The sequence below is a fragment of the Pristiophorus japonicus genome, chromosome 12 (assembly GCF_044704955.1).
Source record: "Pristiophorus japonicus isolate sPriJap1 chromosome 12, sPriJap1.hap1, whole genome shotgun sequence".
In the NCBI taxonomy this organism is placed as follows: Eukaryota; Metazoa; Chordata; class Chondrichthyes; family Pristiophoridae; genus Pristiophorus; species Pristiophorus japonicus.
Window position 1 is genome coordinate 50,245,674 of NC_091988.1, and position 23,695 is coordinate 50,269,368.

Consider the following 23,695-nt stretch of genomic DNA (forward strand, 5'->3'; position numbering starts at 1 on the left):
TTCAAATTCGCAATGTCCTGCAAGGCGCCTTAGCTCGGCGACATAGCTCGCCACTTCCTGGCCTTCAGACTTCTTATACGTGTAGAACCGATACCTCGCCATTAGAACGCTTTCCTTCGGGTTTAGATGCTCACGGACCAGTGTGCACAACTCATCATATGACTTGTCTGTGGGTTTCGCTGGAGCGAGCAGATTTTTCATGAGGCCATACGTTGGTGCCCCGCAAATGGTGAGGAGGATCGCCCTTCGTTTGGCAGCATTCGCTTCTCTTTCCAGCTCGTTGGCCACAAAGTATTGGTCGAGTCGCTTCACATAGGTTTCCCAATCATCTCCCTCCGAAAATTTCTCCAGGATGCCCACAGTTCTCTGCATTGTTGTGGTGGGGTTCGTCATCTGTATCTTGTCGCCAATTATTATGTCTTGAATAAAGAGTCAGACTAGATACTGCAAGCTCAAAGTAAGGTGTGACCGTAGTCCTTCATTACAGATCTCAGAGTGCCTCTCCAGCCTGTGAGGCCTCCTTATATACAGGTGCTCCCAAGGAATTGTGGGATCCCTTGGGACTCCAGGGGATAAACCCTCTGGTGGTTAGACATAGTATTTACAGGTTTACATACATAACAATGGCCACATTGCATTTGAAGGTTTATCTAGGAGTGTGCAGGCAGCACATTGCATCATTGGAGTGTTGCAAACATTTCCAGAGATGACTGCACAGAGACAGATGGCTGCAACCTGGTTCTCCGATGACTCCCTCCATTTGCTTGTGGAGGAAGTAAGAGCACACATGGAGGTCCTCTTCCCTTCGAATGGGCAGAAGAGACCTCTCCAGGAGATAAAAGAGTCTGGCAGTAAACAGCAGGATGTTGTGAAGAGGACCTGGGTGCTGTGCCGCAACCGCTTCAATTATCTCATTGGATGAGGAAAGGTGAGTACAAAGCCACACTCAACTTCATCCTGCTGCGCCTCCCGTCACGTCCCCATCACTCTGCTTTCCCTACCCTACTCCTGAACATCCTTATTCACACCATCCTTATTAATGTTAGCTCCTTGCGAGCAGGGAAGTGCGGGTGGCCCATGAGGGGGATGATGGTGAGAGGGCACATGGCTCCTCACAAATGCTCACACTTCTCCCTCATTGCCACCCCCTCAGTCAGAGCCCCAGATGCCTCCTCGGACAGCAGTGGCCGAGTCTGCCGCTGCACAGTCACAGGCGGAGCAGACTTTGGCGGGACCATCAGGGGCTCCAAAACCCAGAGGACCTCCGCCAAAAGTATCTAAGCAGTTGTAGCAGGGAAATAAGCAGACTGCCTCTACCTCTGCTGAAACCACTGGGGAGCACCTCATTGAAGTAAGAGAAAGATGACAGCAAGTAGATTCACAAAGGTAGTCACTTGGGTGTTTTATTCAAGGTTTTTGTAATGTTTCCGTTAGTGTGATGTCACACACAAAAATCTTTATTCTCACCACTTTCCGATCTTGGGCAAATTTGTATGCACCTTTGGAAGTGGCTTAGTGAGTTGAAGTGAATGGTGAGACATAATGTTACCTCCAGCAAAGGTGGTCAGTGTGAAAGGAATGACTTGGTCATTGTAGGGATGCTTTATGGTGTTGCTGCGGGGTGGTGCCAACCTGGCGCAGCATGTGGCAGCCATATGGATTTGCTGCATAAAGCTAAGTAAATCTGGCCATGATGAGCCCATCCTTGGCCTCCTGGGACGCAATGTGCTCGGGTGTTGGTGGGACCTTTGCTGCTGCGCTATGTTGTGCAGGGCACAGCAAACCACAACGATTCTGGAGACCCTGGCTGGTGTGTACTGAAGAGCTCTTCCAGATCTGTCAAGGCATCTGAAGCGCATTTTCTGCATGCCTATTGTCTGCTATATGACGCATCTGGTGGAAATGTAGCTTCCATTATATCTCGCCTCAGTACTTGGTCTCCTCAAGGATGTCATGAGCCACGTCTTCAGTGAATAGCCCTTGTCTCCAAGCAGCCAGCCGGAAAGTCTGTTTCGAGGAGCAAAGAGCTGAGGGAGAGTGGACTGGCGCAGGATGAAAGAGTCATGACAGCTGCCAGGGAATTTTGCGCACACATGCATGATGATCTTCCTTTGGTTGCAGACCAGCTGCACTTTGAGGGAGTGGAAGCCCTTGCAGTTGACAAAGACTCCTGGGTGATGATGGGGTGCCCTGATGGCCACAACAGAGCTCCCCAGCTCTCTGGGTAGAGAATTCCAAAGATTCACAAATCCATTGTGTGAAGAAATTTCTTCTCGTCTCAATCCTAAATGGCTGATCCTTTATTCTGAGACTGTGATCCACTAGTTCTAGACTCTCCAGCCAGAGGAAACATTCTCTCATTACAACAGTGACTATACTCCAAAAGTAGTTAATTGGCTGTAAAGCACTTTGAGGTCCTGAGGTGGTGAAAGGCGCTAAATAAATCCAGGTCTTTCTTTCTTTCATGGCATCTACGCTGTCAAGCCTCTTTTATGATTCAATCAGATCACCTCTCATTCCACTAAACTCCAGGGAACATAGGCTCAATCTCTCCTTATTGGACAAACCCCCCATCCCAGGAATCAGTCTAGTGAACTTTTGTTGCACTCCCTCCAAGGCAAGTATATCCTTGCTTATGTAAGGAGACCAAAACTGTACATAGTACTCCAGGTGTGGTCTCACCAAGACACTATAGAGCGGCAGGCCCTGGAACATCATGGGTCACCCCAACTTGCGTGAGAACACCTCCGCAGGTCGGGGCTACAAAAAGAGCTGGAACGCAGGTGCAGCGAGTGTTTAGTGGTGGAGGAGCGCGGAGAGATCGTGGCAGAGGTGGGGCAAATGAGGGTACGGGGCCCAGAAGAGCCGAGGGCCCAGGAGCAGCACAGGCCAGCCCACACTGCGATATGTGTGCGCACTAGGTCTGTGCAGCAGAGCAGCTCTCCAGTCGTCTTGGTTAAGCCTTGCCACTGGACCAAGACCTAGCTCTGACAAGCCCGTGTGTTGGCTGATGTGCAACGGTCACCACACGTTAAAAAAATCCACGCACAGGCATCTTCCACCCCTCAAGTTCAGGACTGGAATATCGTGTCCTTCATTGAAACATCTGTGAACTCATTCCTTTTGGTGTGGAAGTAAGTCACCCTCGTTCGAGGGACCGCCTATGATGATGATGATGCCCCCGTGGAAAACTAGCCAGAACGGCAAAGCCAAGTGTTCGCTCAGTAGCACTGACTTCATCAGTGGCAAAGTTGATATAATTGGCTGACTTGTCAAACAGGGCATTGGTGACCTGTGTGATGCATTTGTGAGTGGCTAACTGAGATGATGCTGCAGATCCTTAGAAGGAGCCTGAGGTGAAGAAGTTGAGGGCGCTGGTGACTTTGACAGCCACTGGTAAGGCCGGTCCACCTGCTCCTCTGGGCTGCAGGTCTTGCTTGAGTAATGCGCAAATGTCTGGCACGATAGCCTGAGCCTCCTGAAGGGCTGCTGTTCAGCCATGTTGAGGAAGCTCACCCTCTGCCTGTATACCCTGTGTTGGGGGTATCGCCTCCAGCGTGGTGCAGCTCTCCGCTGATACCCTCTGTACTGTGGAGCATCAGGTGGTTAAGGAGAAAGTTGCTGCTAGTGTGCCTGGTGCTGCTGCTGTTGGGGCTCAGCATGGTCCGATTCTGAGAAGCAAGATGAGACAGTATAGACGGCACCAATGCTGATGGAATAGATGGCAGGTTAAGTAGAGAAGACAGAAGCAATCTGTCAGTGATGTGATAGGTTCTACCAATGAGGTGACACTGGATGCCGACTTTGCTCGAAACACTTGCAGCCTGTAGAAAGCTAAATCTGTGCTGGCAATGCAGTCAGCAACAGCTTCTGCCTGAGGAAAGTGATCATCTGTGAGGTGGGATTTTAATAGTGCACAGCATGTAAAGTACAATCATCATCATAGGCTGTCCCTCGAAATTGAGGAAGACTTGCTATCACTCTAAAAATTAGTTCTTGGGTGACAACAGTCCAATACGGGAATTACACTAATCACTGTGCACTAATCAGCTGGATCAATGGCTACTCAACTTCCACCTCATGTTGACAGAAGTGGTTCCCAGGGAAATTTGAAAGGTAGGCTTAAAAAGACTCTTAAGGTTCTGACCACTACCTGATAGTGATGTAAATTAGCTCACCCGCCTCTGCCAGTCGGGTCACTGCCGCGCCAACAGACATGCCCGAGGGAAAAGCGCGTCGAGGCGGGATGACGGTGGGTTCCGACCTGCTCAAGATATTGCAGATTTCCCACCTGACCGCCTCCGATCGCGCCCGCATGGACCCCAGGAAATTCCCACCCCTGTCTACCAAATAGTTTTGGCAAAAGTTATTTCAATACAGTTGGAAAAAATGTCTTAAAAAAAATGAATCATAAATAAACTGCTTTTCAAACTTGCATGAAATTAGCCAGTGCTATGTTATTGGACAAATGTGTCACGTGTTTGTCCAAAATTCGTCTCGCATCAACATTACGAAAGATCATTTCAGTGCCATGGCTTTTGTATTTAACAGAAATAATTTTTGTATTTGCTGCATTTAATAAGGTCTATTAAATTTGCTGGGAGTTTTATGAGCTTTTTCAATATGTCCTGCGATTAATTTGTGCTTTTAAAAGATATGAGATACATTTTGAAATAAATTTGTGACAACCACTGCAATGTCCATGATTTATAGTTCGTTTTAAACCTTTGAGTTTTTGCATATTTAATGATTAGTTTATGAAATAAGTTGATTCTCAACATTTAAAAAACTTCTGTTTCAGAACAAACGGAGATGCGAATGCAAAGAAGGATTCAGAGGTGATGGCATCCAGTGTCTGGTAAATGACAAACCTCCAGTAGATCGCTGCCTTGAAATGATTGACCAGTGTCATTCTAATGCCTTTTGCAATGATCTCCACTTCAAAGGTGAGAATTTATTTTGCTACCTTGCATCATTTTATTTAATTTTTAGTTTTCTGTGACGAAGAGGGTTATATAAAATATTATTTGGATACTGTTTGATGACTAACAATGTTGTTAATTGCATCAACTCGGGCAGCATTTTTTAAATAATTGCTACCTAAAACAAAAGCAAACCATTGCACAAGTTTGCAAAGCAACATTGTCAAGATTCAGCAATTCAGCTGGTAATGCAAAAATACCTTTTTTTAAATTTAATTCATTCACAGGATCTGGGCTTCGCTGGCAAGGCTAGCATTTATTACCTATCCATAGTTGCCCTTGAGAAAGTGATAATCTACCTTCTTGAACCGCTGCAGTCCTTGTGGTGAAGGGACTCACACTGTTGTTAGGGAGGGAGTTCCAGGATTTTGACCTAGTGACGATGAAGGAACAGTGATATATTTCCAAGTCAGGATGGTGTGTGACATGGAGGGGAACCTGGAGATGATGGTGTTCCCATGCGCCTGCTGCCCTTGTCCTTCTAGGTGGTAGAGGTCGCGGGTTTGGGAGGTGCTGTCGAAGATGCCTTGGTGAGTTGCTGCAGTGCATCTTGTAGATGGTACACACTGCAGCCACATTGTGCCGGTGGTGGAGGGATTAAAAATTTAAGGTGGTGGATGAGGTGCCAATCAAGTGGGCTGCTTTGTCCTGGATGGTATCGAGCTTCTTCAGGTTTGTTGGAGCTGCACTCATCCAGTCAAGTGGATTCTGTGAGTATGACTTTGTCAGGCTGTTGCTTGACTAGTCTGTGGGACAGCTCTCCCAGTTTTAGCACAAGTTCCCAGATTTGTGAGGAGGATGTTACAGGGTCCATTGGGATGGGGTGCCTTTGTTGTGTCCAATTCTGATCACTAGGTCGATGCCACGTGGTCCATCTGGTTTTATTCTTATTGTACTTTTTTATAGGGGTTTGATACAAACAACTGAGTGGCTTGCTTAAGAGTCAGCCACATTGCTGTAGGTCTGGAGTCACATTTGGACAGCAGGTTTCCTTCCCTAAAGGACATTAGTAAACCAGTTGGGTTTTTACAACAATCCGATGGTCACCATTACTGATAATAGCTTTTTATTCCAGATTCATTTGATTAACTGAATTCAAATTCACAATCATGGTGGAATTTGAACTTGTGTCTCTGGATTATTAGTCCAGTAATATAACTACAATGCTAATGTACCCATGACAACCATTCAAACTTGGAAGGCCTCGGGTTCATGCTGGAACAATAGTGGGTGAAGTACAATTGGTCTCACTTTCCCATCCAAGGGACAGGAATAAATTCAACAAAGATTCCCCCCTCCTGGTTATAGTTGAGTGATCCATGCTGAAAGTGCATGTGCATGGCTGTCAGGTCAGGATTGGGCTTGGCTGTGATGCTCCACCCGAGTTGAATAGCCTGCCAACAATCCAGTCTGTGTCTAGACTCACTAGTGAAGAAACGACACCTGAGTGAGCTTACCAATAAACTGCTGGGAAACACAGAATTGGTCCTAGATAATGCAAGGTTGTAGCCAACATTTTCTGGTGTTTACATTCTTAGTTGACAACAGCTGGGATACACTTTGCCTTGGATGTTTCATGGGAATTATATTTAATTCAGTAATACAAATCACCAGCCATTTAGATCCATGTACGTAGCGATGTTGTTCATTTTTCCAGATAAAACAGCTGGAGTATTCCATTTGCAGTCAGCCAGTGGAAAGTACAAGTTTACCTATGAAGGTGCAGCTGCTGCCTGCAATGTTGAAGGGGCTACGCTGGCAAGTTTTGATCAACTTGCTACCGCCCAGCAGGTAAATGTCTTTTCAAACGTGGTGTTTAGCAGAGGTCAAGGTATTTAGCCGAAGTCAATTTTATGTGCGTGTATGTGCCTTAAGTTATATTTTAATCAGTGGTGCAGAGTTGTGCAGTGCCCCAGGTAAATGTGTTTGATCATAACTGTATGTAGATTTCCACTGCAATTTCAGCAGGCTGCCAGCAAGGAAATGGCCCAGCAAAAAATAAGGCGGCAGTTTCCTTTTTGTCTTGGAGTGCAGCACTGACGCCACCATCTTCTTGCTGTTGGTGGTGTTCCACTATCTTCATGCATCATTCTCTGTCTATTTTTCCCTCAGATTTTCTCCCTTTGCTGTTCCTTTCCTAAAGACTTTGGGCTAGAATTTCCAAAGAATCCGCCAGCGCCCGATTACCGCCCAAAATAACGCTAACTTTCCCAAAATTATCGCCGGTGAAAAATTCCCCCCAAAAAAGAAATAAATCCGCCCAACAAAAAAAATGGGTGTTACACCCCAATTCTCGGCGAAAAAATGGAATCTTGGGCTGATTGGGCGATTCTTTAAAAACTTGGGCGATAATTAATAAATTTACTAAAAGTTTACACCAAGGCTGCGGGTTGGGCCTAGGAGTAGAAAAACACAAACAATATTTTTTCAAAAAACATAAAATAAAAAGTCATAAAAACATTCTCGGGACCCTTTTCACTACTAGAGAATTTAAAGTATTTAGTAAAAAAAACATTGACCTCCTTCTTGCAGGGCTACTTACCTGCCACCCAGCTCCGCTGATTCTCGTGGACGGTTATTTATCAATTTACCTACGGGTCACCACTAAGCCAAAAATCGCGCCATGGCGATTTATGGACGGTGCACACCAGCGGTATTTCAAAACCACCGGCGGAACTCAGCTGGGGGATTTTTCGCCGATCTGCTTCTTTCCCAAAACGGCCAATACGGCCGAGAAACCAGGTGGTGAACCAGTGGAAATTCTAGCCCTTTGACTAGAAAGAAAAGAAGGATTTATGTAGTGCCTTTCACGACCACCGAATGTCTCACGCTGCTTTACAGCCAATGAAGTACTTTTGAAGTGTAGTTACTGTTGTAATGTAGGAAATACAGCAGCCAATCTGCGCACAGCAAGCTCCCACAAACAGCAGTGTGATAATGACCAGATAATCTGTTTTTTGTGATGTTGATTGAGGGATAAATGTTAGCCAGGACACCAGGGATAACTTCCCTGCTCTTCTTCGAAATAGTGCCATGGGATCTTTTACATCCACCTAAGAGAGCAGACAGGGCCTCGGTTTAACGTCTTATCCGAAAGACAGTACCTCCGACAATGCAGCACTCCCTTGGAGTGTCAGCCGAGAATATGTGCTCAATGCCATGGAGTGGGACTTGAACCCACAACCTTCTGACTCAGAGGCAAGTCTGCTACCCACTGAGCCACAGCTGATACCTATGGATAACATATGATTCCATGGGTAGCCAGTAGCCCTTTAGGTTCTCTCCTCAAATGACCATTCTTTATGTGTGAGACTGGACAATGAACGGCAACAGGTTATTTACTCATGGGTAGAGGGGGGGGCGGGGCATCACAGTTGAGCCTGATCTCGTCTTCAGATGTGCACAGTTCCATCAGGTGCCACTGAATAGCTATCTGGAGCAGAATCCTGGTTGATGTTTCCACTTCCTGGGCTGGTGATGCTGGGACCACACCCTGGCTAAGATCAGCCGGGATGTCTAAGCTTTAGTCTTTGTGAGCCGCATAGGTGCCTCAGGGGACCACAAGGGAAATTAAAATCAATGTCCCATTAATGTGCATATATCTCAAGCTTGCTAATTCTAACAGATCTTGATGTGCTGACATATAGCTTATCCACCAGTGAGGCAACAGTGCTAAAAACTGCCCTGTACAAACCACAAGTAGGACGAAGTAGAACTTTGAGGGCTGGACTGCTAGAACTCAGGCCACACTTGGTCCTAAGGCCGCCCTACCTTACACAGTGCAGCTAACACTAGCCATTAGGAAGGCTCTACTCGCTTCTTGTTCTTTTGCCTGTTTTTCCTTTTGTGTCCTTCAATGTGTTTTGAATCTGTCCTTGGGTTTTACTACAATTGTATTGTGATGGCCACAAAGCTATCTCTTCAGCATGAAGTCGACAAGCTAATCCATCAGTTCTTCACACACTCGTTCATCCTTCTAGTTTTCGCAGTGTATAAAATGATTAGAGGATATTCCACATCATGGATAAATATATTGTTTGATGTACTAAAATACAGCTTTAAAAACAAACTTTAACTGCAAAAGTCAAAAGCTGCGGAAGGCTTGACGCAAAGTTGTCATAGTGATAACCATAAACTATTGCTGTTCATCTGTGATGACGACACTGATGGACGTATGGGACTGAAATAATCACAGGGTGGTATCTGATTATCTTTAATTCAGTAATACGATGCTAAAACATAATCAATATCACACATCCTTTCCAGGTCCACATTGACTTCTGGTAGAACAATGATAATTAAATGGTTAATTGATAGCTATTTTATTTTTTGCAAAATATAATAAAGATAACATTATGTGTAAAATGTAAGTGCAATTAACTGGTAAGAATATTGGTCCCCGTAACTAAATGGGCTCTTCATGAGCTATTTATTGACTGTTTCCTGGATTTATCCTGCACAGTTTGGTTACCACCTCTGTATAGTTGGATGGATGGCTGATCTGAAGGCAGGGTATCCCACAACGCACTCAAACCCGAACTGTGGCTCCAGCAAGATTGGTATCATTGATTATGGAGTGCGAACAAATGTCAGTGAGCTTTGGGATGCTTACTGCTTTAGAGAGCAAGGTAAGCAAGGAATTCAATACACTGTTCGGCTACAATTTACTTTGTTTTCTCAGTAGACCGCCTAAATCAGTATTTGATTGGAAAATATTTATGGTGCACTAATTAGTTTTCTGTCACAATTACTCACAGATATTCAGTGTGAGTGTAAGGAAGGCTATGTGGGTGATGGTTATTCCTGCAATGGAAACCTTGTGGAAGTGATCTCCAGTTACTCCAATTTTTCAGTCTTTTATTCTGTAAGTATTGTTCCTACGTAACTTTATTTGCAATGCTTTTTACAAGTGTGGTCAACAATGTATTATTATCTGTTGTTTCTTGTTAGAAACTGTTAGATTATGCCAATGCGACTGGAGAAGGAATGGAATTCCTTGAATTCCTGTCAGATGAGACAACCACTGCAACTTTGTTCATTCCATTAGACTCTGGCTTTGGAGAAAATGAGGTAAGAAATTGAGTTTTCCAAACATTTTCTTGCTGCTCAAAATGAACCAAATATACAATTCTCAAGGACAGAAATGACATGGAACTCTGTTAACAATTGATTTATGCTGGTTAAAGAATCCATCCAAATGTCTATATGGTTGTAAATATGTCTTCAGTGAGGATTAATGCTTGCAGCTGCTAATCTGTCTGCCGTGACAGGTCTTTTTATGTGGTTATACGGTTTTATTGGGGAGTTTGTGAGGAAACAATCTGCACTAATATGGAAATAGAACATAGATCAATAATGGCAGGTAGAACTAGGATCAAGAGATCCTGATGCCAGACAGACATGTGTAAAAACTAATTGCACATTTGTTCTAATGGCTGCCTCTTTAGGCCAGTGAAGCTGGGTTTGGAAATCACAAAATAGCTAAAAGTGTTCTACCGTGATTCACTGTGCAGTAAAGACAGTACTCTTGGAATGTTAAGAATCATGGAAACCTGTACTGTTAATCATAAAATCAAAAGTAATTCCTGTGTAAAGGGGTTTCCCTTTTTTATTAAAAAGTCATGATTTTCTTGCTCAAAGGAGTTTATGCAGCGAGTAGCCATCCATCTAGACCAGAGTGATGCGAGGATTGGTCAATCATTTTGCGAAATTACAAAGTACAATGATAGGGTTGCTGCAGGATGGTAAAATCAACCAGGATTTTCACTCATATCTAGCATCTCCTCTTCGCACTACACACATGTGAATGTCAGGTGAGGACGCGATCAATATCAGTTGTGATAATTCCACCGGTCAAATAGTCTGCCAGCACTCACTGTCAAAGGATCAGAGGGCACCTAAGCCACCTAGCACCCATGGAACTGTCCTCCAGTAAGAAGAGAATATTTTCAAGAGAGGAGGACAAGGGACCAGAGGGAAACTGCCACCCATAGAACATTGGGCTCAAATTTCCCCAGGAGTTGCCCCCTTTTTTTTGGAGTAAGTAGCTTTTTTTTTTAAAGAGTAACTTAAAAATCGCAAATTTCCCCATTTAACTTGCTCCAGTGAAAGTCAGTTAGTTAGGTTTTTTTCTAGTTTAGTTTGTTCTCGCCAAAAGGGGGTGTGACAAGCCACTTACGCCTCTTCTGGCAATAGAAGCAAATTTGGCCAGCTGAAAGTTACTCCAAACTAACTTAGGCCAGTGTATGTGGTCACTTTTGTAGGCATAGAAAAACCTTACCTACATTTAGGAAATCAACGCAGGAAGCCAGAGATGGGGGATGGGGGGGGGGGGGGAGGGGAGGTGAGTTAGAGGATTCTAAAGCTATAAAGACCTTCACAACATCTTCAGCACTACAGCTGCACAACATCATCAAAAATAAATCAAAGATAAATCAGCTACTGAAAATAGAACAGTCCTACCTTGCCGACTACAGAACGCACTGGTTAGCCCTCCTGCCAGAGCTAGGGGCGGCAGGCACACATGACTGTAGGGGTGAGGGATTTTTACTTTTTATAGTTGTCCCTAAATGTAGCGTGGTCCTAATGGAACATGATTCAGTTTTAATGCAAAATATCTTTTATTGGATATTTTAGGGTGCACTTCAACGACAACAATAGCAAAGAAAGGCTGCACCCATCCCTCAGCCACATCTCGGGGAAAGTGCACTTCCTCATAGGGTCGGTGATGGTGGTGGGGAGGGTTGGGGGCCCGGCTTGGGTCTCACCGGTGGCTGGTGTGTGGATTGAAGTAGGAGTGGCATTTGAGTATCCGGCCTTTGTGCCCTTATTGCAGAAGCTAGCTCCCTCATGGCATCTACCATCATTTGAACACCTTCTGAAATGTCCGCCCTCACTTCCCGTCTCAGTGCTGAGATTTCACCCAACAGTGTCGCTACCTCATCACGCACCCCACTGACGGCCGCAATGAGTGATCTTGTGAGGGCATTGGTCTCCTCATCCAATGACAGAACCCGATTAACCTCTGCTGAGGGCTGCATCTCAGGAGAGACTGGTCGGCTTCTCCTTCCCCTCGTCGTGGGACTTGCCAAGTGGCACCCCTCCAGTGTGAGGCGCAGGCTGGGACGGTGGGGCACTGGGTGTCACAACATGCATTTCCCGACCGCCACTAGGACCCGCTACCTTGGAAGATGTGAAAACATGGAATGTCGCCGAGGAGCTCATGGAGGTTTCTGGCAGTGTGATGCCCTATATTGTGGACTGATCCATATCGCAGTCAGCATTCTCCCATGAACACATTTCCATGGACCCCTCCTCCCCCCATTTGCCTTGGTCTGGAGCGCACGCATCTGGATCTTCTGGTGGATTTTCAGAATGTTAAGGAGTGTCTTCTTCTGCAAAATACAACAGAACAGTCAAATGGTTAGCAGCACAGGCGGGGGCAGGATAGGTGGCATGAGTAATCTCACGCATAGCAGGCCAGTCAGCAGGTTGATTTGAAGGGCAACTATGCATTTTAATGACTCGTCTTCACCCTCGTGTGTGGGTCCAGCTTGTGCAGAGCTGATTCTTTTTCTACTGGTGCGACTCAGCAAGGCAGCAACTCTCTCCTGTTCTAAGTCTTTCCCTTTTGTTGTGGGCCAATTTCTTCTGCAAAGATGAAAGTATTCATTTTCACACATGGTGTGCTTCTGATGGGTGGGACACATACAGATGCTCACTTTTTCCACTGCAGTTCAATTTAAAGATGAAGATATTACTTACACTCACTACTTGACCAATGTCCTGCCATTTATTCTTGCACTGGCTTCCAGATCTTGCGGTATTGACCCCTGCGGAGTATTCTTCGGCAACTAGGTTCCATCTTCTTCTCATTTCCTTGGGTGAAACTTTTGACGGACCACTCTTGCTGATATCCAGCTCCAGCCATTTCTCCTCAATGACAGTCACTAGTTTCTCCACTTCCTCATGGAGGAAATTCTTTGTTCTTGTTGCACGCTCTTGCACCATTCGTGTATTGGACTTAGACTCAGGTAATGTTCAAAAATCACACTTCTCACCTTTCTTCCACCTATCCAGCACTCCTTTCCACTCCTTCAGCCACACAAAAATCAATATTTAAACCTGACCTTTATATATAGTCCATTACCAATGATACTGAGGACGCTCTCCCTTTAATTGGCCGATTGCCAAGCTTCCTGCTGCACTGCACATGCGCGCACACTGATACGCCCATTGCGCATGCGTGCAGGCTCAAACAGACATGCGTCCCCCTGCTGGCACTCCACAAGATGCTGGGCCCAAGCCCCGAAGTTCTGCCCCCGCAGGCTCTGCAGCCCCACGCCGATGGATCCGGACGACGAGGGAGCGGCCAAAGTAGAAGGTAAATTTTGGCGCTTTTCTTGGCTTAGAAAGTCGGCGTGCCACCCCTAACTGCGCTGCTCTAGGCGGCTGGGGAAATTTGGGCCCAATACTTCAACAATGTGTCAATGAGACATGGTTCTGCACTGGGAGCACACAACAGAAAAAATATCGTATTGTCCATTCAAAGATTATGTGAATAATTTCTCCAGTACTAATATAAAGACTTGCATTGATTGCACATTCGGCTAATCATTTCTGTGCTGGTTCTTTGCTACAGGGATCCAGAACTAATCCCACTGCCCTGTTCTGTCCTTGTGGCTTTGCATCTTCCACTGGTTCAAACATTTCTCCATTTTTCCCTTAAAAGATGCAGTGGCCTCTGCTTTAACTGCTCTCTGTGACAAAGTATTTCCTGCACAGGGAAATGTCTACAAACTTCTCACCTCTTTTAGCAACAATCTTAAATTGGTGACTCCTCGGCAATGACTCCCCATACATTCTTTCCTTATTCACTTTCCTTATTCACCCTGCATCTTTTCAAAAACCCAATCCTCTTGGCCTTCTCTGCTCCGGTGGAAATAATTTCAGTATTTTAAGTGTTTCCTCATAACTATAGTTTCTAATCTCTGCTGAATAATGCTGTATACTTCCTGTGTCTTTAAGTGACTGTTCTATATGCACACATCTCTCAGAAATATGTCAAAACATTCCACTTGCAGTGAATTCTTGTGAGTGAATTGTTGTATAGGCAAACATAGTCATTTTGCTCACAGTAAGATCCCACAAATGGCAATGAGATGAATGACCCATTAATCTGTTTGTGGGTGGTGCTTGGGAGAGGATTGTAAGCAAGAGCATGAGGAACACACTCTGCTTGTCTCCAAGTAGCACCATGGGATCATCAACATCCACCTGTACAGGCAAACAGTGCCTCAATTTAATGTCTCATCTTAAAGGTGTTACATGAATCCAAGTTGTTGTTGCTAAAGGACAGCATCACCAACAATGCAGCACTCCCTCAGTGCTGCATTGGAATGTCAAGTCTAGGTGGTGGGCTAGGGAGTACGGTGTAACCCCACAACCTTCTGACTCAAAGCGTGTTACAAACTGAGTCAGTCTGACAATTATAGTTTATTGTAATTGCAGAACCTTGGTGCAAGATTAACACTGAACAATTTCTTCTTGTGTCTAGACCTTACCACCGAGGGATCTTGAAAACCACATCTCCAGGAACAATAGTTTTATTTACTATGATGAGTTGACTGATCATACACTCATTTCATCCAGGCTAGGATATGATCTTCTCATTGTTGAAGCTGCACCTGCAAATCACACTCTGCTCAATGTAAGTAATATACCAGAGCTTTTCGATTGAAAAACAAAACTTGTCCATTTTAAAAGGTCATACATCTTTCTAAACCTAGTTCTAGGAGTAAAACATTGCTGTGTCTTTTTTGTTTGCTACATGGTAGATTTTCAGAACATTGGCAATATAAAGCAAGGTACAGTTACAAAATAAACATGTTAATACTGATTGTGAAAATCAGTGATCGTTAGTCCTGCAAATGGGCTTCCTGGAAGGTTTCCTTTTAATTGGCCTTCATTTGGACTGCACTCCTTTGCTCGTTTTACACTGTCACGTGTATATAAAGGAAAACTCAGTGAGAATTTCAATAGTTAATTCACAACTGAATCCTTTACTAAAAAGAAAAGGTACACACCCTGGAAATCTGAAGTAAAAACAGAAAATGCTGGCGATGTACAGAAGGTCAGTCAGCATCTGTAAAGAGAAAAGAATGGCGTCAGGATTTGGGCGCAAGGCACTTTTACAGAACTAAAAACTAAGTATAACAAAGCTTCTTTGTAGGATGGGAAAGAGAGAAATAGAAAGAGGAGGGGGAGAAGATAATAATCTAGGATAGTGAATCACATAGGAAAAGACCAGGCAAGACAAAGGAGTGGGGAGGGGGGCGGTGAAAAAAGATGTAGGTATTCTGAAATGAAAGCAGGAAATTCTGGCAATAGCGGGTAAATGTCCACCAGATGCCCAAAGAGTTAATCTATCGATGCTGACAGACAACCCACATCCCAGCACCTAATAATATTTTTTTTAACTGGAACTCTGCTAGGTAACTGCCATTTTACTATATTTTGTTGAAGAACATTCTGCTGATTCTTCGTATTATGCTCTATTGCCCTAATTGACCACATTGCCCAATAGCGTGTTAGCATAATTTTCCCTGATTTTTTGAGGGCAGATTTCCCAATAAAATGGTCCCTTGTAAGGCACAGCATTCAAAATATAATGCTTTAATTACAAGGTTATTTTACAACCAGCGTCTAATAATATCTTTTTTGACTGGAACTCTGGGATCATTTTTAGTGGGAGGGTTTTCCACAATCAAGTAAGAAAAGAACCACAAAAAATAGCAAAATGGCACATACAAGGTGAGCAACATTACCAGTGGATTTCTCCATCTTCCAGCTACACAGCTCAGAACTAATGGCAGATTCCGCCTGTGAGCAAACTATAGGGCTGGTTCTGTGATCCTGTGCTCCCAGCAATGAGCCGCACTCACAGGAAATGCACAGTCTGTGATTTCTGAACTATTCAGTTTAATGGGCTAAAAGAAATCACAGGCTCTTTGCTTGCAATTTCCTGCCATGTGCTTACCATGAGTGTGGCTCCCAGCCGGGGCACTACATCTCAAACTGGCCTCTTACATGTTTAGATAGTTGTTGAATTTCAATTTTTCCCTCACTTCACGTTTGATAATTTATGTATGTAAATTAGTAACACATTTGAAGAGGTATTTGGCTGGGAATTGGTCCACATATCGCATTCCATATCCGGTAGGATAAATGCAATGCAGAAAGCAATTTCAAACCAATTATATTGTAAATTCAATAGGAAACATCATGTCAGTTGCAAATTGCAGCTTATTTTGCTTATGAATAGGATGTCAGTAACCGATAATGTAACCATTATTTAAGGCTGCTTTCCTTATGTTTAAGTGGTGGTTTATAACATTTAGGCTCTCAAATTAAGTACATAGAAATAAATAACAGGAAAGGACCAACTGATTTATCAAACCCATCCCGTGCTGGCATGATGCAAGTTCTACACACCACCAACCCATGCTGCACGCACCCCACATCCCCCAGGAGATCACGTTGCTTGGGTGACAACTCCCAATGACCCCAAAAAGTCTATGCTTTTCTAAAGTACAAAGCCCCCGCTCTCTTAGCCTATTCTGAAATCTGAGGGCCCATAAACTAGGTATCAATCTAGTGGCCCTTCTGTGAATATTTCCAGGGCTTAGATCCCCCATCACGTGAGGAGAGCAAAACTGGACACACTATTATAGCTGTAGTCTGACCAAGGCCTTATATGGAGAAAGTGTTTTTAGTTTCATATTTAATAATTCTGACAATATATCCTAGCACCTTATTTGTTTTAGCAGTAGATTCACAGCACTGATCATAAACCTTCAATGACTTGTGCAATAAAAGCCCCAGGCCTTTTCTCTGCTCAGCAACTTTGAGCACACAACAAGGCATAGTGTATACATGTTTGCCATTGCCCCCACCAGAGTGCATCATGCTACATTTATCTATGTTGAAAGACATCTGCCAGATTCAGGCTCATTCCTTCATCATATCTAGGTCCATCTAATTTTTAACCGCTAATCTTTTAAACTCGTATATATCTTTGTGTCATCCGTGAACCTGTGGATAGCTTCCCTGACACCGTCATCCAAATCATTGATAAAGACAATGAAAATCAATGTCCCCAACACCTACAGACTCAACTTGTGACCAGACCCCATGCAAATTTTTCAGTCGATGAGAATCCAACTAGTTCCTTAACCAACCCAAAGTCGGCCTGCCAATCCCACAAGACTCGACCTTACTTAGTAGTCCTTTTAGCTTTTAGAAGGTCAAGATACACCATGCTGACCGGGCTTCCTACATCCACCAACTTTATACCTTCTTCAAAAATTATCCAAGGTGATCTTTCCTAGAAGCCAAATCTGAGATAAAGTCCATCTTTAATGATCATTTCTAGCAACCTGGTTATGACTGAATTCAAACTAATGGGCCTACAGTTTCCTGGTTCTGTTTGGTTGCCCTTTTAAATACAAGTCCAAAGGAAAAATCCAAGACCCCAGCAAGCTGTTAGGTATTTGAGCAAGTGGCTATCAGAGCACAACCCCCCATTTCGTTGAGACAGTCACATTTCTTTTATGTCATTAGATACAAGCATATCGGCATTTAATGTGCTCATCTGGAATTTCTCCTTTTGTTCTATCAGTGGAGGCATTAACCCATTTCACATGACGTAATGTCTCCACTAAAGAGGAATTGTGAGCAAATGCATTGGTTGTAAGTACACACACACGTCTCTGATGCTTCCTATTCTGTACCTGTGCTAAATAAATGCTAAATTTGCAGAGCAGCAGAGCGTTGGATGTAATATGGATCAACGGTCTGAACTACTTTGTTGAATGAAACCACTTAATCCTCAAAAGTAACTTGGATTAACAACACAACAATAATTGTTTTGCTAGCTGAAAATGAAAAGAATTAGGATTAGTAGGATATTTGACCATCCATGGCATTCTTTTGACAATGATTAATGGGGAAGGAAAAGTGTAGGAATCAAGCATGTTCCCACATAAATATTCCCTGGTTGCTAACCTTTGTGCCTAAATTTGAATATTTTTTTAAATAGAAATTCATTTTTTAATGGCAGGACTGGGAACATTGGGCTCAAGTTTCAGCTGGAGTTGCTCCTATTTTTTTGGAGCAACTAGTTTAGAATGGAGCATCTTAGAAATTGCAATTCTCAGCATTTAGTTTGCTCCAGTTCTAGTGAGTTAGAATAGTTTCATTTTAGAACAGTTTTTTTTTCCAAAAGGGGGTGTGTCCAGCCACTTACGCAGCGAAAACTTACTCCAAACTAAGAATGGAGTAAATGTAGATTTTTGTACACTCAGAAAAACCTTGCCTACACTTATAAATCAGGCGTAGGGAACGAGAGATGGGGGGGGGGAAGGGGTTTTAACAAACATTAAACACTTCACTTTTACAAATAAAGAGCCATCATCAATAATAAATGATAAATAAATCAAAAAAATCAACCAATAAATCAATCAAAAAAAATTACTAAATTAAAAATAATAAAAAATCAATCAGTAAATAAAAAATTAAGTTTCTACTCACCTACTGCAGCACCGGAGTCCTCCAACAGCGTGCTGGGACGGGCCCCCTCCATGTCTCTCTGCCTCTGTCAGTGTCTCTCTGCCTCTTTGTCCCTGTCAGTGTCTCTCTGTGTTTCTGACAGCGGGGGGTGGGGGCAGGGGAGTAGGGGGAGGGAGGGAGAGGAAGGAGGGAGGGGGGTAGAGAAGGGGGGAGGAGGGGGAAGGGCTGAATGGGAGGGGAGAGGGGGCTGAACGGGCCCCGCCGACGACGTGGAAGCCGGGCTGCCGCGGAGGACTTTGGACGGGGCCCGCCCCCAGCAAGATGCCGGGCGGGTGGGCCCCACCGATGACGTGGAGGGGGAGGGAGTGGGGGGGAAGGGCTTAATGGGAGGGAGGGACAGAGACTGAATGGGGGGGGGGGCGGAGGAAGAGGCTGAACGGGAGGGGGGTGGAGCTGAACGGGAGGGGGGGGGGAAGGAGGTAGGGGAAGCTGAACGGGAGGGAGGCCCGAGTCCCAATCTTCGCCCGGGGAGCCCATTCGGCCAGGGCTAGGGCTGGCGTGCTTCGAGCCCCTCCCTCGCAGCCTCGGGGGCAAAGAGCTACTGCACATGTGCGCACACTCTAGCGCGCATGTGCAGAGTGCCGGGACCTGGCTCCGCCCTGACCCCTTGTGCTGCGCCACGTCGAGCACGAAGACGTTCTGAGGAGCTCGTAGAATCACAAGGTAAGTTTTCGGCGCCCTTTTTAGTCCAGAAAGTCGGCGCACCTTATGGAGATGCGCTGTTTTTACAGAGGGCAACAACTTGGGCCCCTAGATTCTGCCATTTCAGTTTGGTGACTTCATGTTAATGATTTCTATTATAGGGAAATTAATGTGAAGCTTTCCTGCAAAGCCCTAAAATCACCGACACTGAGCAATGTTTGCTTCTTTTGATGTCAGCATGATTTTGGTGTTTCGCGAGAAATCTTCACACTCGTTTCTCTATAACAAACTAAATTAAATAGCAGCAGCTGGCTACGTTCTTCTCATGTAAAAAAATACTTTTCATAAATATGTTTAATTTTTTATAAAGGCACACAACCAGGCAACATTTATGTGAGAAAGTGCTTGCTTCTGATACTTCTTTTTTCCCCTTTAACTGTTACCAATATTCACATGTACCACAAGCCTAATATGTCCTGCTCGCTTGCAACCAAAATGACAACAGAAGCATTAAAGCTTCTTTACTTATCTCGTGAGGAGGAGAGAGTGCTTGGTTGTGTTAAAGTGTGCTTCTATTAATTCTATTCAGATATAAAATCTACTGAGTATTCAATGATAAATAAAGCATTTTTTTTTTAAATTATGAATTATGCAGTTAATTTTAAGTCCGGTCAAAACTGTTGTTTTACATTTCCACCACAAATGGAGACTAGACTTGGGATAAATACAGTGGTGATAGTGATAGCTCAGATTTATTTGCTGTAGTTTGAACTGGAGTGAAATGTATTGTTGAATTAACTCTACTTTCATATTGGCAGGGTTCAAAGTTTGTGAATGGCAGGCATATTTTGAAGTGGGATATAGTTGCCAACAATGGAATTATCCATGTCATAGAGGGACCTCTAACTGCTCCTCATCCGGTAAGTGTTTCACAGGAGATTGTAGATACCAGTAGGCTTTCTTCAATATTTGAAACTTACAAAGGATGAGTAGTTTAGATATTTCTTTCACCTCCAAGATTCGGAATTAAATCCAGCCCAGACTGCTTCCATTCTTTGTTTATTCCAAAATGGCGGGAGTGGATGTGAGGCCACAACACAAGACTACTCATAGTTCAGCACCAGTTATCAAGGTCTCAATGAGTACTGGTGTAAATGGAAATATCTCACTAGTGCAATGGGGGAGAGGCCCTTTTGGAGTCTTGAGTTAGGAGTTAAGGTATATTTCTGGGGATTTAATGCAAAGAGCTTCATCTTTCAACTAACCAGTGCTATATTTGATCTGGGATATACTTGGTACCTAATAATGATACTTGGTGAAGAAAGTTGAAAAATGTTCCAGTCCGGTGACATTCTTTACCTTAAGCACACAATCCATCCTGCCCTTTAAATGTATTAATGGGAGAATTGTACATCCATTTCTGGCTGGAGAGTCTAGAACTAGGGGGCATAATCTCAGGGTACCTCTAAGACGGAGATGAGAAGGAATTTATTCATTGAGAGTTGCTTGGAATTCTCTGCCCCAGAGGGCTGTGGATGCTCAGTCGTTGAGTAAATTCAAAGCTGAGATAGATTTTTGGATGCCAAAGGAATCAAGGGATATGGGGATAGGGCAGGAAAGTGGAGTTGAGGTAGAAGATCAGCCATGATCTTATTGAATGGCGGAACAGACTCGAAGGGTCATATGGTTTACTCCTGCCCCTATGTTCTTATGTTCAGTTCATATAAAACTAAACCACTGTTAGTGGCCAATAGTACACCGTTAATAAACCGGACCACAGACTGGAAGTCCCAGCTTTCAAACCCAGACACTTGCACTTTGGCCTCTTCCAGATGATGAATTGACACAGCTGGGTCACCATCTGTGATATCAGCAGAGACAAGTTCCTGTTGATGGATGGAAAGGAGTAAATAATCGGGGGTTCCCACTCGGATCCCACTTCTGCACTAAATATTCTGCATTGATGGAGACTGAGAAGGTGACTTCAGTCACCCACCTGTCCCTCACCCATGGCCAAGCATACATGATCTGGGAGACTGTCCAATCCATGAAAAGTTACAAATTCAAATATTGACGTGCTTATATTCCAATTTAATATTTTGGCTTTAATTCTGTTTTTACTTTTTAACCTTTACTTGTTCACAAATTGCTAAAATTAAGAATTAGAGAAAGGTTTTATTAGTATCACTGAAGATCTCCATGAAGGCTACTCACTTGATCACAAGGAAATTAAGATGAACCTTTATAAAACAGTAGTTCGACCTCAGCTGGAGTATTGTGTCCAATTCTGGGCACTGCACGTTAGGAAGGAAGTGAAGACCTTAGAGAGGATGCAGAAAAGATTTATGAGCAATAGATAGAGAAACTGTTCCCATTGGAGGAAGGGTTGAGAACCAGTGGATGCAGATTTAAGGCGATTGGCAAAAGATCCAAAGGTGACAGGAGGAACAACTTTTTAACGCAGCGCGTGGTTAGGATCTGGAATGCACTGCCTGAAAGGGTGGTGTTGGCAGATTCAATTGTGGCTTTCAAAAGGGAATTGTATAAGTACCTGAAGGAAAGAGTGGGACTAGCTGAGGTGCTCTTGTAGAGAGACAGCACGGGCTCAACGGGCCAAATGGCTGTTCCCATTCTATGATATTTTGAGATATATAATTGCATCTTTAAATCTTAGTATGATGTTACAAGAACTGTATCATGTAAAAAATGTGTTATTGATCCAGTAATAAGTGTGTAAATGTGCAAAGTCTTGTTAATCAGCAAACCCCCTTGTTTTACAGGTTATAGCCTCTGCAAAGTCATCCCATGCTGTCCTTGGTGCAGCGTTGTTTCTGGGAGTGGCATGTTTGATTGCTGCTATAGTTGGGTTGAGTTTCTGTTTCCGACGCAGGAGTGATGGTTTCCACTTTCAATACTTCAAGGTATGTCAAATTAGATTATAACTCGATCGCTTCCTGATGATGCTTTTTCACGGCCCATGTTGATGTACGGAATCACAGCAGTACTAGTCTGGTGCAGCCTGCACGAATGTATAAAGACTGGCTCTGTAATTCTAATGAATGGAAAATACTGCAGATGCTGGAGATCTAAAATCAAAACAGAAAATGCTGGAAATAGTCAGCAAGTCAGGCAGCATCTGTGGAGAAAGAAGTATAGGGTTAACATTTCAGGTTGATGACCTTTCGTCAAAGCTGGAAGATGTCATAGATGTTTGGCAGGGTGGTCTGCAGCCCTGGTATGTCGTGTATCGATAGGGGATCCCCATCCGAAGCACCAACCCACACCTCCACCATTCTCAATAGCTCTGGCGCACCCATCCTACATTATCCAGCTGTGGGAGAGAAAATGGAAGCCGTGGTTAAGGTCTGAAGTTGTTAAAATCAATCTTAAGATCAGAGGTTGTAAAGTGGCAAGTAGAAACATTGAGGGGAATGAAAGTGGGTAAAGTTTAATAAATGGGCACGGGCACCGCGATAGGCAATCTGCCAACTTCTGTTGAAAGCAGCTGCCTGCTACTTTACATGATTGTAACGCATAGCCCAGCGCTGAACATGCTGCTGACAGGTTGTGAGCTCAGCAGGGGGCCGAAGTTCTCAATGTTCAGCGAGGCCAGTTTCACTTAAAGCTAGCCTGCACCTCTTAAAGGTGAATGGCCTTCTCGTGATCAAAAATGTTAAAAGTGCTTCAGCACTAACCCAAATGGCTCAAGAGGGCAGGGGGTGAACATTGCAAGAGGGGTCCTCTACCCACAGGGGGCCAGAAAGAAGGATGGGGGACCAGATCACTGCCAGCAGTGTCACGCCCCAGGACCTGGCTCCAGTGCCAAAAACATCAGACGAGTAGTCAAGATCAGTGAATACACCTTCAAAAGCTGTCTCTTACCAACTGCACCTCTAGCCTTGCACACTTCTGAATGCATGACTCACCTACCAACAATCTTTACCAACCACAAGGCACACGTCTCATCCGAAAGACAGCTCCTCTGACAGTGCAGCACTCCCTCAGCACTGCACTCGAGTGTCAGTCTAGATTTTTGTGCTCAAGTGCCTGAAGTGGGACTTGAACTCACAACCTTCTGACTAAGAGGCAAGTGTGAGAAACCAAATACAAGTGTGTTTTACTAGTAAGTCCCAGAAGTATTCCAGTCCACACATCTAGGTTCCCAGGCCTGAGCTCTGCCAACTTGCAGTTAAGCTGTTTCGGTCTAGCTAAACCAGATGTGTCTCTACTGGGAGCGTGTGCACTCCTTACTGGGCAAGGTGTGGATTCCTAAGTAACTGATTTGGAGACTGAAACATGGTGAGAAAGCCTTGAAGACTGAGAGGTGACCTGATGAAGTTTTATGAAGAGGTGTTGTAGTTTAGATGTAGAGATGTATCCACGTGAGGGGTGGGGGATATAAATATAAGATAGTCACTAATAAATCCAATAGGCAATTCATG

At 44.2% G+C, this 23,695-nt stretch overlaps 2 protein-coding genes across 7 annotated transcripts in view; one reads left to right on the top strand and one right to left on the bottom strand.

Annotated features, from left to right (window-relative positions):
- The window catches only part of stab1 (stabilin 1), a 271,384-nt gene that overhangs the window by 245,453 nt on the left and 2,236 nt on the right, over positions 1 to 23,695 (top strand). For all 6 annotated transcript variants that reach the window (XM_070895414.1, XM_070895415.1, XM_070895416.1 and 3 more), the window contains 8 exons: positions 4,802 to 4,946; positions 6,640 to 6,773; positions 9,445 to 9,610; positions 9,740 to 9,846; positions 9,933 to 10,052; positions 14,539 to 14,691; positions 20,072 to 20,173; positions 22,034 to 22,174. In XM_070895414.1, the coding sequence (XP_070751515.1) occupies positions 4,802 to 4,946; positions 6,640 to 6,773; positions 9,445 to 9,610; positions 9,740 to 9,846; positions 9,933 to 10,052; positions 14,539 to 14,691; positions 20,072 to 20,173; positions 22,034 to 22,174 (1,068 nt within the window). The remainder of the gene's footprint in view (positions 1 to 4,801; positions 4,947 to 6,639; positions 6,774 to 9,444; positions 9,611 to 9,739; positions 9,847 to 9,932; positions 10,053 to 14,538; positions 14,692 to 20,071; positions 20,174 to 22,033; positions 22,175 to 23,695) is intronic.
- The window catches only part of LOC139277236 (5'-nucleotidase domain-containing protein 2-like), a 117,689-nt gene continuing 108,531 nt past the window's right edge, over positions 14,538 to 23,695 (bottom strand). The window contains exon 16 of the mRNA XM_070895426.1: positions 14,538 to 15,126. Within this exon, the coding sequence (XP_070751527.1) occupies positions 15,120 to 15,126 (7 nt within the window). The 3' untranslated portion in view covers positions 14,538 to 15,119. The remainder of the gene's footprint in view (positions 15,127 to 23,695) is intronic.